The following is a 15087-nucleotide window of genomic DNA, read 5'->3' on the forward strand; positions in this document are numbered from 1 at the left end:
ACAGTCATTAAACCTATACAATATTCGCCAAAAGCTATAACCATTTGAAGTTAAATACCTTCATTACTCCCATGATCTGTCACTAAAAATCATTCCTATGCACGTTGTTTTGTTCTGATTCATCGATTTAAGTAGGACTTTACATTTACTTTATATGCCCTCATGCGAACTGATTAATTAGATATACTTTACTGTGGTGAACTTCTCTAATGTTTTTTTAACCCTGAATGTTTCGCTACTATTGTTCCAAAATTTCTAATATTACAGGCCGTGACCTTTTTATATTTGGGAAACATACAAAGTATTAAAATATTGCAAATTGAGAATTCTTTAGTAAAATCTAAAAAAAAAATATTATAGTGTTTTTTATATAAATCAGTATATAGTTTGTCTACGATAAGAACTCCCCTTACCACAATGTCCGAGGCAATCTGCTGCTATGGAGACGCGAATAGCATATTTCAGGGATTGTAGCTTCTCTTCACTCTAGGGCTAACACCATATACAGAAGAAAAAGATTCCTTTTCTTCGGTCTATTGTGTTAGCTCTAGAAGAAAAGAACGGAACCAAAACTTGTCCTAAACAGTCACCCCACACTCCTACTTGAAAGAGTTATACCTCACTACCATAGTCACCTCCTAGGCTGGATAGGGGAGTCCTTACTTTAGACAAACTATACAAAACTGAAGTAAACAAAATTCCATGATTGAAATGATACTTACGCCTTGCAATCAACCGGTTCTCCATTTTTGTAATATTTTTCAAATGTCTTCAGAACAGTTTTGGAACAGCCATTGATGATATTCTCCATCTATAAAAAAATATAATTTATTTCTGATGCATATTATATGCAGATTATAACTGATTACTTTCTTTTAATAAAATTTTCTATTGACCACTATACTAAAACATTAAGACAGTGCTATAGCTTTTACTTAATAGTATAGTGTCAATATTTAATAGAGCTAATAATAAGATCGTTTCAAATTACAAGAACATATTAAAGTTCGAATTAAAATTAAATTTAAAAAAATAACATTAAAGTAGTTACAAAACAATATATTTTTCTTCGCTCGACAAGTTATGATTGTCTTCTATATCATGAAAATGACTCATACATAAATCACAGGACGATAATTCAAGACTATTTTAATCCGAAAAAACCTTCAATAACTCACGGAATTAAATTCAAGAAAAACTTTCATAGATAACAATAGATATTTACTCATTCCTATTTGCAAAAAGAAAAAGAAAAATTCTTATGGTCGGATTTTCACGGACTGTCAATCGGATAACCATTGAGGGGAAAAACTATTGGGGGAAGTCCTGTTAATCAACAAAGCGATGATATTGGAGCAGTTGGCATCTCTGCAAAGAGTACAATCACGTCTATTAATGTCAAACATAAAAGCTAAGCCTAACCTTAGGTAAATTAGCGAATTCTGCGAGTTTCATTTCTACCGTGTAGGTTGTCCTATATCATCAATCCAGCAACCTCAAATGGTTTAGAGTCGAAACCGAAACTGTGAAAATACAATTTTACAGTCTACCGAAAAAGATAAGTAGCAAAATATATTTTTCGAGAAGCGAAAAATTTGGAAGCTGAAAACGGGAATAAATGCAGATTGGAACCTTTAGAAGGATTTTTTTTGGTTGAAAATAAAAAATAACACATAAATCTGTTTCCTTATTAGTAATATTTGACAAAACGCTCAGAAATTCTTTGATCCTTTTTTTTCTTCCAAAAGTGTTGTTTACCTTTCTCATCTGTTTTGAAGTAAATGCAGGAGATATGATGGTTCTAATTCTTTTCCAATCTTCTCCATTTAAAACGGAGATCATGGTGTCCAGAATTTTATCGTTAAATGCCTGATCCTACAATTGAAGAATAAGGCAAATTTGAAACATTTGTATTTAATAAATTACACCTGGAAACAAATTTTGTGATGCATTCATGCAATGATGTTACCTAATTCGGGGGTTTTAAATCTGATTTGCAAAGCTGCAGATTCAATTCAAAATGATGTTTTTCAGTTTAGTTGAATTTTTTGTCTGAATGCATACACTTCTATGAAACGTTTTGTTTTATGCACACAGTGAACAAAAAGCTCTCATACAACTTTAAAAGCATATCAAACAATTACAAAGTGTTAATGTAGTTCCAATTCATTTCCGACACTTTAATGTAAGGAATATATAAGCTATTGCAAGCATATATCCTGTATTACTTACGATTTCCTTTTTCTCGGTAAAATATAGAAATTTAGAGAAAGAGAGATAAATAAATTCATCGAAGGAGAGCAGTTGGGCAAAATTTTCAGAGACTTGAAAGATCTGGGGATGATGAAAGATTTTATTTACAGAACTAGCAGAAATTATCATGATATGGCTTTAACAGGAGAACTGGCTGACCGCGGTCGGTTCGAACAAAAGAAACTGTGAAAAGAGTCAGGGAAAAGATATGAGGAAGCATATAGAGTTGCGCTTTAAAGCTTGCCCGAGAGCTTAAAATATCAAAGGAATTAATTTTAAATATTTTGAAAAATGACCTCTGGTGGGAAACTCATAGAAAGAGCTGTTTGATGTAGGAGGGGATGCTCAAGCTTGCTTAGAAAATAAAAGGCGGTATTATTCCAAAGAATTTATTGTAAAGAAACTTAATGAGTGCTACTTTAATGCGAAATGTTTTTGCCTGATTTATTTTGTATTATTTTAATAAAACCTTGAAAGTGCATGAAAACTTGTAGGTCACAGTGTAAACGAATGTATTCTCGTCTGCGGCTTTGAAAATAATGTTGAAGTAAAAAATAAGGAATAAATAAATAAAAACAAAAGCAATAATCGTTTTAGGTTGAGAGAGGGTAATGTATTTATTATATTATTTTCAGTGAGGCCATGTCTTGGCGAATAGTAAGCAGCTGTAATTTTAAGTTTATGATTGTCATATTTAAGAAGTATAGAGATTTTCTTGTAATCTTCTTTGTTGTTACTGTTGTATTCCGTATAAAGATTAATTTTGGCTAGAATTGCAATACCATTTCCTCTGTAATTATGATCACAACGATAAAGAAATTATTTGGAATCTTATTACATTCGACTTACAAGGAATCGTCTTTCATTCTACTTATGAGACTCGCATTCGGTGGTTTGTGAACTGTTTGAGTTCTCACTCTGGATTTATCATGCCTTTGTTTTAAATATTTAACGCATCTTTTGAGGGTAGATGGATGTGCTCCTCCGCTGTTTGCACATGTTGTTTGTTCTTCTTTAGGTTTTTCACAGTATGTCCATTTGTCTCAACCGCATTTTTATGCTCTTTTGAGCATGAAAACGAGATCTTTGAACCTGATTGAATCCATGGCACCGGAAGCATAGAGTTATTATTTGGCGACCTCTGTTATTTTACAACTTTGACACAAAGGTGCATCAAATATTCAAGTTTTTAAACCTTTTTGTTATTTTCAGCTTCCGGCAGAGTCACAACAGAGATAATCAACAACAGAGCTGAATCGTAAAAGGTGTTTCATTTAAACTGCTGTTTCAAACAATTTGAAACAATATATGTGGCTTATCATTATAATGTCCCCTCTCATATTTATAATTTTGTAGGTTATTAAAATGACTAGTATTGTGTTTCAGAGCTTTTTTTATTTTTACCTGAAGAATAAAATGCATCACTAACCTGCCTGTGGCTGAAGTAATTGAAATCCTTCACAAATATATCTCTCAAAAGTTTTGGATCTGAAATCGTAATGGCGGGCTGCGAAAACGAAAAAGTCCTGAAAAATGATAATAAAATAAAATGAAACTATAAAATGTAATAAAAAACTATGTTTTTTAAACGGTCTAAAAACAGTCTGTTTTTATCGGACAATAATCAAATACTATAGGTCTCATCTCCTTCGTAAACTGTTATCACCATCGATAGATTAACATTTTATTTCCTTCAAAAGTGACACGTTCTAGTTCTATTTTTTCTTTAATTTAACAAAAACAAAACTAATTTAACCATTTTGATTAGAGACGGATACAGAGCTCCACTTAAAATTTCAGCACTTTAGTTTATCAGAAAGTGGATGAAATTTTCTATAACCATCAATCCCTCCTGCAACTATCAGAAAATGATATAAACTTTCTTTGCAACTATCGTTATCATCATGAAATAGAACTTAGTGGATAAAACAGACAAGTTTATCTGCCGACTTAACCCCTTGGGGACGGATGATTCAGAAAAGCATTCGTACAAAATCAGGATCAGGACGTAATTAAATAAAAAACGGTAACTTAAATGTGGTCGTTACTAATTTGACAGACTTACTTTGCTTTTACTTTAATTACTGTTAGTCTAATCATATATATAATCAATGTTAATTCAAAGTATAACTAAATAGTTTTATTCTGAACAAAGTAATGGTGAATTAAATAAATCAAACAATTATAACTCCGCCCACAAATAAACTGCTAAAGAATTACTTTGATTACCAGTTTTATCTTTTCACCCTGATTGATACGGTTTCGTGCTGTCACGTATTTGTGACAGTCGGCGCGAAAGGGTTAAAGCAGGTTAGTTTTAGGGTATTTATAAATCAGAGAAAATAACATGACTTTGCAGCATCAATGTGGATATGTTAATGCAATGGAATTGTTTTCACTTTAATTTTATTTTAGCATAATTAAAATACTTTATAATTGGGAATAGTGAAAGTTTATTTTAGTCTTCACGAAACATGTTAGGGAAAGGAATTTGCTACAAATGTTTCTTTTTTCAGTCTTAATTTCATTCCAAATTTTAATTAAGAAAACAGGTTAATAATACTTAAATAATACTTTTGTTTATTCGTTTAATGTCTCCTAGAAATTATCTGCTCCATTTGTGAATAGATGATACACATTAAAATGCATCAAAAAATTAACTAATCAGTTTTATTTAAATTTCTTATACCAGTTATATAAAAATAAATTATTTTTTACATATTTTTGTTGCATTTGTTCGTATCGGGCTGACTACGCTAATTAACTAATTAAAAAAAGCCCTCTTTGAATTGTAAGCTCGCAATTGCTCAGATGGGCTGGAGGTTAAAATCTTGAATAGCATTGACTTCCCTAAGCAAATATTTGCTCAATAAATCTAGTTCGACACAAATACTTTCGTTATTTGGTAAACGCAATATGTTCTTAGAATACATTGATTGAATGTACAACCCTTTTAAAAATTCATTCCTAAATTTAATTAGCTTTGAAATTTGAAACAAATATTGTTTCGCCTCCTCATATATAGTAGACCACTTTTCGTCATAGAACTTAGGAAAGTTTCATCATTGAACTTAACAAAGCTTTCAATTGATCATAGGTGCTACTCATCGTTATTCGACGGTATGATTGCAGCCCATTCTGTAAAATATTTAAAAGCGATCGAGCGCTCTAGAAGATGAACAATTTTTTCCAAGATTCTGTGTCAAATAATTTAGCTATCTGGACTGCATTGTGTGTTTGACAAAGAAAAAAAATTAATCTTCGACGCTCACCCACTAGAAAGATATTTGCACCATTTCATAAAGCTTCAAAATATAGCGCACAAAATAAAAGAAAGATACCACCTTCAATAAATTTTGGTTAGATTTTCATAAATTAAGTGACTGTCATAACGGTTGAAAGTGGTTGTTGCTATACTGCTACTGAAAGTTGGCAGTTGTGCTACTTGCTTAATTTAAGGCAGGTTTCACCAGCAGGACGAAAATTATGAATGATTGTTCTTTCTTAAAAAAAAGAAGAAAAAAACATAAAGTTTTTTTCGTAAGTTGTACTTTGTAATAGATTTTAAGTTCTGTTTATCATCTTCAAGAATTCTGGGAGGAAAACTGGAGGAGAAATGAGTGGTTCAGAATGATTTTCTCTAACGAGTCCCGTTTTTCTGTTCATCCTGATAATATGTGTATTTTCAACTGGAGGGATCGTGGCACTAGAAACAATCCTGCGTTCGTGCAAGAAAGTGTAAGATTTGACCATGGGGGAGAGATGGTCAAGGCTGGCATCTCCATTGATGGGTGCACCGATCTCTATATAGAGATGAGATCCTGATATAGAGATAGCTGATATAGAGATGAGATCCTGAAACCTACTGTAGTCCCTTACGCTGCAGCAATTGGAGATGACTTCATGTTAATGGACGACAATTACAGGCAGCTTCGTGCAAACTTGGTTAACGATTTTTTTATGAAGGAGGGAATCATGCGAATGGATTAGTCAGCGTGTGAATTGGCATGAACCCAATTGAGAATTCCTGGGACATCCAAGGCAGATGAATTGCTGGACGTCTACCACCCCCACAAACTGAGCTCTTCTGGAGAAGTGGGACTGAGAACCCCAACCCTTTATTAATAACCTCATCAACTCGATGCTTCAAAGGTGTTCAACTTTGCTGGCCGTTATTATTGTGAATTACTTTTTTCCGAGGTCGTGTACAAATGCAAATGTATTATAAGAAAAGAAGAAAAAGAAACAGTATTACATTTCTTCTTAGTAAGAATTGCTAGAACAATCACTAAGATGTTTGACCTATTATAAATATTTGTACAAATTATTAATAATAGCAGTGGAAAACATACTTTAAATTTTTATTCATTAAAATATTAATGCATTAGTTTTTCTGCAACTCAAAAAAATATTCCTCAAAATTCCTTAGTATTTGGAGGCAGAAATACTAACTTGCCTTGCCCTGTGGATTTTTTTTTCTAGCTGTAGTGAAATTTGTGTTTTAATGTAAGATTCTCATTAACTAATGTTTAAAGCTATTACACCTACTAGTACATATGAATAATTAAAGGTAAACATTAAGCACCAGATTCTTCATTGACCACTGCCATATCTCAGCGAGCACTTTTTAGTCGCCCTGTTGGTTTTTTTCTTTTGGATAAGTCTCATCTCTTTAAAGCTATTATTCCAACTTCATACAGTGTGTTTTGATGGGACGGTATCATGTCGTCTTAAAATGCAAAATCATTGGAACTCCCTCTGCGCTGCTTATAATCTATCACTGTTTCTATAAAACATTTTTAAGGCGATCACGCTGCTGCACGTTCTACAGATCCATGGTTACTAAAATAGTATATTGTTTACTTGTGCAAGGTCATTAGCCCACAGTGCTGCCACCTGCTCATACGCATTAAAAAAATTCCTGTTTTTTGTGTCCCCCTGCATTGCATTGTAATTCATTATGCCAAGAAACAAAAAAAAAAAAAATTCTACAAGTTTTTCCTACTGCTTGGGTAAGCAAAACGATGTAATTTGGAAGTATGACATTCTTTATTGGCGATCGAAAAGGGCTACAGGTGGCGTAAAGTAGAACTCTCTACCTATAGCAACACTTCGCATGCTTTCACCATTCGCGAATGGAGAGTCAAAGGAGACGGAAGTACGTGGGTTTCTGTTTTGATTTTCAAATAGATTAAAAACTTTTAAGTTAGGAAACTATATGGGACTTAAAACTACATTGAACATAGTTCTAAAAGAAAATGTAGCGGAAATTAGAAAAAATATTTTTGACACGTAAATACGAAAAATACTAAGAAAGGAGAAAATATCATATTTACATTCCTTTACAGTTGAGAAGAGGAGGAGAAGGAAGGGGGAGGGTCAAGACATGGAACGGGTTTTCTTCCCAGATGCCGTATTCGAGCTTTACAAATATTTCAACAGTTGAAAAACATTTCGGTGTGGAAAAAAGCAGGTGATATTTGAAGGCAATGTGTAAAATCTTCCTTAACCCTTTAAGTGGCTGTAGAAAGTGTATTTAATGCCAACTTCATTTATTTTTAAAAGCCGATTCCCACCTCTGATTTGTTTGGACATCTCTTGATAATTTCAGAAAATAAAGAAGAAGAAAAACTTACGAATTGTTATTTCTTTCTTTCTTATTTTTCTTCCCTTCTTTTTTTTTTTTTTTTGATAAATGTTGGTAATCATAAAGGTCAACACTGGAAAGTTATTTTTTTCTTGTGCGTTAAGCGTTCTTCATTTAATCAATTTTTATAGAGTTTTATTGTTGTTATAAACAAAGAATTTACATATTCCGTTATCTATAAGCAAAAAAAAAATAAATTTATGACCAATTCTTCACAGTAGGTGAAAATTTAGAAATCTTTTCCACTTTCCCCCCAAAAGCAGTTTTCATGAAACAAATCAGTTTTGGTGTAATAAGGTAAATGAATTTTCTTTTATAAATCAATCTTTATCTCAGACATATTTTAACGTGACATTATATAAAGGCCTAAAAAAATAACTCACCCATATACTCGTCCATATTCATGGTAACCTGTTTTTACCAGTTCAGGAAAAGTCTGTGAAAACAAGCATATAAAGAATTAAAGAATTTTAGCAAAAATCTCGAGACAGCTAAAAGTATGTATTTAAAATAGACATTTCGGTGTACAGTGTGCAAAATAAAAAAGAGAAAAAATTTAATAACTTTTAATTTCATAATTACATTTTTACTTATTAAGATGCAATGTTAATGCATGGTTCGAAAGATAACATAAATATGGCAATTAATTTGGGCACATGATATTTTGCGTAACAAAATCAGACACAAATATGTCTATCTCTTAATGAACACATCTTTTTTTTTACGGATTTTGATTTTTTAATCCTCAAAATATAGGAGAAAACTGCTATATGGGCTCAATAGTTAGGTCAGGAACGCGGTTGAAACTTTAAGCTTCTTCTCGCTGCCACTTTTTTCTAAAAGTATTGAATAATTATCTAATTTTTAATGCAATATTGTAATTTTTACAATTTACAATTTTCAAAAAAATAATTTTCACAATAGTATTTTTTACAATATGTATTATGTAAACAAAACAACAGATCCCTATCGGTAAAAAAAAAAGTTTTAACCCCATAAAAGTAATGTTTATTCAATCTAGAAGTTGTAACACATTTCATTGGATTGCATCACCTTACTTCAATTTTTATTTTCATAGATAAATACAACTGTGAACTTGCACGTTCTTATGGCAATATTTGGCAAAATAATATTTAAATAAAGGGGGGATAAATTTTTAAGAGTTAATTTCCTTCGTTAACACTAAAACGCATAACTGCCCAACTAATCTATTGTATAGACATATGTTGAATCTTTTACTTGTTACATTGATTAAAAAAAAAATTTTTCAGTAACTTAAATGACAAAGAATTGAACTTTAAAATAAACATTTTCTTAAATAATTTTAAAAATATTTAATTTTAATAATTTTCCTCTTCGCTTTTCATTAATCTTTATTATTTTCCACGTTTTCCTATGTTTTTAAACTTATTTTCTGAGTTCTTTATACTTGCAGCTTTTGCGCAGTAAATATAACTTATTAATTTTCTTCATTTTTCTCTCTTTTTTGCTATGCATATATACATAGTCTGAGATAAGTTATCGCCAACTTAAGAGGTAAGCACTTATGAACTACAACCATGGATGCTCACCCGGGCGTCGTAGCTACATACGATAGTTTCAATTTTTTTTCAATTTCGCCAGCAATCAAAAACTTTAATGCCCTCGTAACAGTTCTAATATATTTGTTTAAATTGTTTTATATTTAGTTGCTATCAAAATCATTTAGAAATTATATTTATTAGACCAAAAATAAAATGTCATTAAATATTTGAGAAAAATTTCCTGCTGAAATCGGAGAAGTTTTTAGATGTCAGCTGAAATTGAAGACAACAAACATACTCCCAAATGGAGCGGTTGGAATCAAATAGCATAATTTTAAATGATTTTTAAGAAATATTTTTTTTTTGTTCAGCATTCTTAAAGAATGTTGAGAATGAGACAGCTCTAAAATATCTGACTATTACTACAACTAATATAAACAAAGCTTTTGTGCAAGGTTTGATAACTATTAAAACTTATACCCTAGTGCGCATGCTTAATTTATTTTCACAGTCATTTTATTTTAAATCAAATTTTATCCTGTACTAACTATTGTGGGAAAAATATGAAAGCAAATATTACCGATGTAGAAAGTACTTTAAGGATCTTAAACACACTTTGACGAGGATGATATTTTACTCCCCTTATCTTCCAATAATCATCATTTCTTCCCATGTACCTAAAAACAAGATTTAACACGTTTAGTTTTAGAAAAGTAGGGAATTTTGAAACAATTGAGGAGAATTTAAATTTGAGAAGATTTTTTAAAATTTTGACACAAATTGGTCTTGATAAATTATAGTTTAATGATTATTGAAATGTAACTCAAGAAAGATCGATTTCAGACTTGCTAGTTTGAAAGTCATAGCTGTGAGCTTAGAGTGGAAGTGTTTTTTAACAGTGACTTCAAATGTTTTGCTTCTTCAAATGGATAGTTACCAATCTGAAAGTTAAGGTTTCACACAGCATTTAAAGTGGTCGTGGATTTAGAATTACACACCTAGCAACCATCCATCTTTATTAGAATGATTTTTCTCAGGAGTAATATCATGTAAATTTAATTATAATTATATATCTGCCAAATTTCTATCTTTCGGAGGATGATTTTCTCAGTGGAAATAACATGTAAATTGAATTACAACTACTGCCTAACTAATACAGTGCGAACAGAGTTTCTAACCCAGAGAGTTAACTACTCCATCCAAATTTAAAATAAAATTAGTTGGGAGAGGCGTAAGCGTAATATTCATAGCGAAGTTTAAGTTTGGTAAGAATTACAACTACTCACCAACTATAATTTTTTGGAGGATGATTTTTTTCTCTGTGATAACAACTCGTTAATTAAATTACAATTACATACCTGCCAACTTTCAATCTTTTAGAGGATGGTTTTTCCCCTGTGGTATAAAAGTAGGCAGAAATGCAGTTACTCGGTAACCGCAGCGGCAAAAATTTTGAAAAACTGGTACACGAAGTTTTATATTCACGTTATAAAAAGAAATGGTGTTGGAAATTTTAAAGGTTTTAATTTTGGAAATAGAGCTGGCATGTTTTGATATCTAGATATAATTTTTAAATTTACTAATATATTCTGGTTCGCAGGAATTAGTCATGCTTATTTGTTTTTGTTTGTGTCAATGTTACTCCATTACTATTTTCATTTTTCCTGGTTGTAAATTAATTGAGGCAGCAGTTTTTTGCAAGCACTTAAAAGTTCAATTACATGATTTACAAGTTATTTGCACATGTCTTTTAAACAGTTATGCAACGTATTAGTCAAAATTATTAATACTGTTCTTAACCCTTTTGAAGGCCGTGGTAAGTATACTTACCACCATGTTTTACCACTTTTAATTTAGGTTTCCATTTTTCAATAACTTCAGCTCTCTTGAAGTGAGTTTGAATAAAATTGGTAACCATTTGTCACTTTTAGAAAACGTATAAAAGTTATAAAATACATAATTCCTTTTGAAGTTTGTAGCATTTAAGGAATTTATTTTATAAATAAAGAAAACTAAAAGTCAGTAAGTTCCTAATAGGTCATGTTAAATATATTTACCACCAAAAAATGGCATTTTTATAAACTAAATAAGTTTTATTTTTATCTCAATTACTGTTCTTAAAACAATTTCAATTCCAAAAATACTTTAATTTACCTTCACTAGAAATAAAGGGCCCATTAAAGGGTTAATTAAATTTCTCAAATCAAAAATGACATGTTAAATAATCAATATAGTTACAACTTAAACATTCATGGCGAATTTTTTTTCTTAAAAGTAGGGATATAAAAATGCTTTAAATATTAAAAATACTTTTTTTTAATTAAATTACTTTACTACCTACGATTTCTGAAAAATCAAATTTTAAAAATACTACTTTCTTAAAATTCAACTTCCCGGGAACTATTCTCATGATTTATTTCAAATTTTGTATTTTGTCATATAAATATTATTAAATAAAATAATAAAAAAATTTTAATATTTACTAAAATTTATTCTTTCATGGAATTAGTGTAATGAGCTTTAATGTAAACAAAGATGTTATGTCCTGATTTTTTGTTTTCCTTTCAGTAAGAAGTCATAAAATAATATGAATAATAATTATAAATGTATTGAAATGCATCTGGCAATTATTTATTAATGATTTTTCTTGAAGAAATTTGATTTGAATGGCAACTGTTATTTTATTTTCTGATTGTCTCACGCTCTTCACTTTTGTTTATTCAGAATTTTTAAGTTTAATTTGATTTAATTTTGATAATCAATAAATGCAATTAAATCTAACTTATACGTAAGTGCAAGCTATAGTAACCAAATTGACTGTAAATCATACCTGCCAATTCTTTCGGATTTTCCGCAAGATTTTATTTTCATATTTAAAGTGGTAGTAAATATATACTATTTTTTTTCTTTTATAAACTTAATTTTTAAATGATTTTGATCACCACTATTCTCTCAAAAATTAGGCACATATATTAATATGCGGTAATATCATGGTTGTAAACTTAAGTTTTTTTCCAATGCAACGTATTTGTTTGCTTAAAATTGAAGTTTTAATTCCATTTTAATACCACTGGGAAAAATGATAATGGAAGGGATTAAAAGTTGGTAGGTATGCTGTAAATTATACGAACAGTTAAAAGTTAATTTTATCAATAATTGCATTTCAGCTAGTCTTTTACTACCGCTTCGGAAATAATTTCTCGGAAAAAGTCAAAGTCGGCATACCAGACATGATTCGAATGCAAAGTTAAAATACGAATTAATTGATTAAAATAAGTTTCTTATAAAAAAAAATTCACTCACCGTAAAAAACCGGTAATACCAACTATAACCAAAGTGAATATTATAATTAACCACGTATATATGTTAAATTCGAACATTTTTTAATAAATAAGAACGATATTTCATTGAAAGAAACTCTTTATTTGGAGAGCAACTAGTTTACGTTCGTCTTATAGCAACAGCAATCAGTCAACTGGAAATGTAATCTATTCACAACAAAACATAAATGATCCTTTACGAAGAGAAAAATGACTAAAGTATTCAAGGTTAAAAGTAATCAGTGGTTGATGCTCGATTGTAACACTCAAATCATAACAATAACGACGTCATTTTCTTTTATTTCCCGGATCTAATCTAAGTTGGAGCAATAACTACTGTTATTTCTTTTATCGAGCATGTTTTGAATAATTTAAAAATTTTTTTGATAAATCCAAAAATTTCATCATTACCCTCATAAAAAATAATTTTGTTTTCTAAACAAATTTAATAAGTCTATTTTCATACACCGACTGTGCAATATTTTAACCACAGAGTCCAATATTTGAGGATGTTGTGAAATATTTTTTTATTTATTGTAATAAACTAAAGCAGAATTTTTTGAAAAAAAAGTATTAGAGTTTAAACATTTGTCTATAAGACCTAATATGTATTTATTTCAATTACTTGTGATTTAATTCTAATTAATTAAACTATTAATATTATCGTTGCTACCACTAGAAAAAAAAATATTTTCCGAAACTACGGAGAGTCAAGTGACATAGGAGTCTCTGATTTTAACCTATTTCCTGTAATATTTTGAAGTGTCAAGAAAACTGAAAAATAACTGACTTCAACAAAGTTATCTTATAGTATCGAATATATAAAATAATTTCTTATAATAATATACAAAGTTGGGCAGAAGCATTTTAACTATACAAAACAAATTCTAAGGATGATGATGATCATCATTATCATAAAAATTTATCTGGGCTCCTGAGATCTTTATTTTCTTTTACGTGAGTTTGATATTTTTTCAAGGCCCATGAGTATTTTACCAGAACGGACGCATGCGCAAATTCTTACGTGAGTGTGAGTGCTGAAGCTAACGTAAATTTGAAAAATCTCCCAATTTTACCTTAAAATATCGTCTTTTTAAACTAATTAGCATATTTAAGATTTACCTATTAAGAACTATTAAGACAACATTATTTCACGTGCCAGTCCGATCATTTGATAAAACATTATTCAGCAGTACTTTTTTCCTCCCTTTGGTGTATAACTTCACATTAAAAAAAAAAAAACTGAGAAAATAATACATTGAAAAAAAATGTTTTGCTCCATACTAGCTGCCAAAAACACTCTGGAAGTTGGTGTTGCACTTTAAAGCAATTTAAGGGTTTGTTTTAAAGTGCAAAACTTTTTTCGATTCAATAAAATGGTATCGTCCTAATCTGACTCTTATAGTATAATATTTAATCTTGTGGTTTTCACTCCAGCTTAAATTTCGAACTTTGCATGCAACATTTCTCCGAGCCATAAAAATTTTGAAAAGTGGTAACACCAATATGCTCTGCTTTTCAAACAAAAACAATATATGCATAAACATTATTATTGAGACCTTTAAATATCAAAGTGATATCTTAAAAATAAAATTTCCTATCAGCTTTTATTTAAATTTACAATACACGCTACTAGAGCCGTGGTGACTAGGGGAATAAAGAGTTCGTCTTCCGATATGGTGAACCGGGTTCGAATCTCAGCAATGTATGACTGCACCCGGCTCGCACCGACCGCAGTGTCACCGTAAAATATCCTCAGTGGTAGACGAATCACGGGTTAGGGCAACACCTCCTATAACTGAAAGCCTCCACACGGTTTTTTGTAGGTAGTCCGATCAGACCACCATAAAGGTAAAACTATCAGTGAAAGAACCATTTAATATGAAATCTATTAAAAATTAGAAAGTGGTAGCAAATATAAGTCTAAAAATTTGTTTAATTTCTAAATATAATTGGTTTGTTTTATTTACTTGTCAACCACTACAGATTCAATTCTCAAATATATATGATAAATTTCTCCCAAGAACTTTTAAAGTAGAATTTGCATACCTGCCAACTCTTCCGGATTTTCCGGAAGATTTTATTTTCATATTTGAAGTGGTAGTAATTATATACTATTTTTTCTTTTATAAACTTAATTTTTAAATGATTTTGTTCACCACTATTCTTACAAAAATTAAGCACATATACTAATATGCGTTACTATCATGGTTGTCAACTTAAGTTTTCTCAAATACAACGTATTTGTTTGCTTAAAATTGAAGTTTTAATTCCATTTTAATACCACTGGGAAAAATGATAATGGAAGAGATTAAAAGTTGGCAGGTATGAATTTGGGTTCATG

At 30.3% G+C, this 15087-nt stretch overlaps 1 protein-coding gene across 1 annotated transcript in view; it reads right to left on the reverse strand.

Moving 5' to 3' along the window:
* The window catches only part of LOC122271714 (cytochrome P450 3A9), a 37158-nt gene extending 24235 nt beyond the window's left edge, over positions 1-12923 (reverse strand). Inside the window, exons 1-6 of the mRNA XM_087163437.1 lie at positions 12727-12923; positions 10004-10100; positions 8284-8336; positions 3683-3779; positions 1759-1875; positions 723-811 (exon numbers count right to left, since the gene is read on the reverse strand). Coding sequence (XP_087019563.1) covers positions 723-811; positions 1759-1875; positions 3683-3779; positions 8284-8336; positions 10004-10100; positions 12727-12803 — 530 coding nt within the window. The 5' untranslated portion in view covers positions 12804-12923. The remainder of the gene's footprint in view (positions 1-722; positions 812-1758; positions 1876-3682; positions 3780-8283; positions 8337-10003; positions 10101-12726) is intronic.
* Between the last annotated feature and the right edge of the window lie 2164 nt (positions 12924-15087).

The sequence above is a fragment of the Parasteatoda tepidariorum genome, chromosome 5 (genome assembly GCF_982258835.1).
Source record: "Parasteatoda tepidariorum strain Cologne lab strain chromosome 5, Ptep-v5.0, whole genome shotgun sequence".
Lineage (NCBI taxonomy): Eukaryota > Metazoa > Arthropoda > Arachnida > Araneae > Theridiidae > Parasteatoda > Parasteatoda tepidariorum.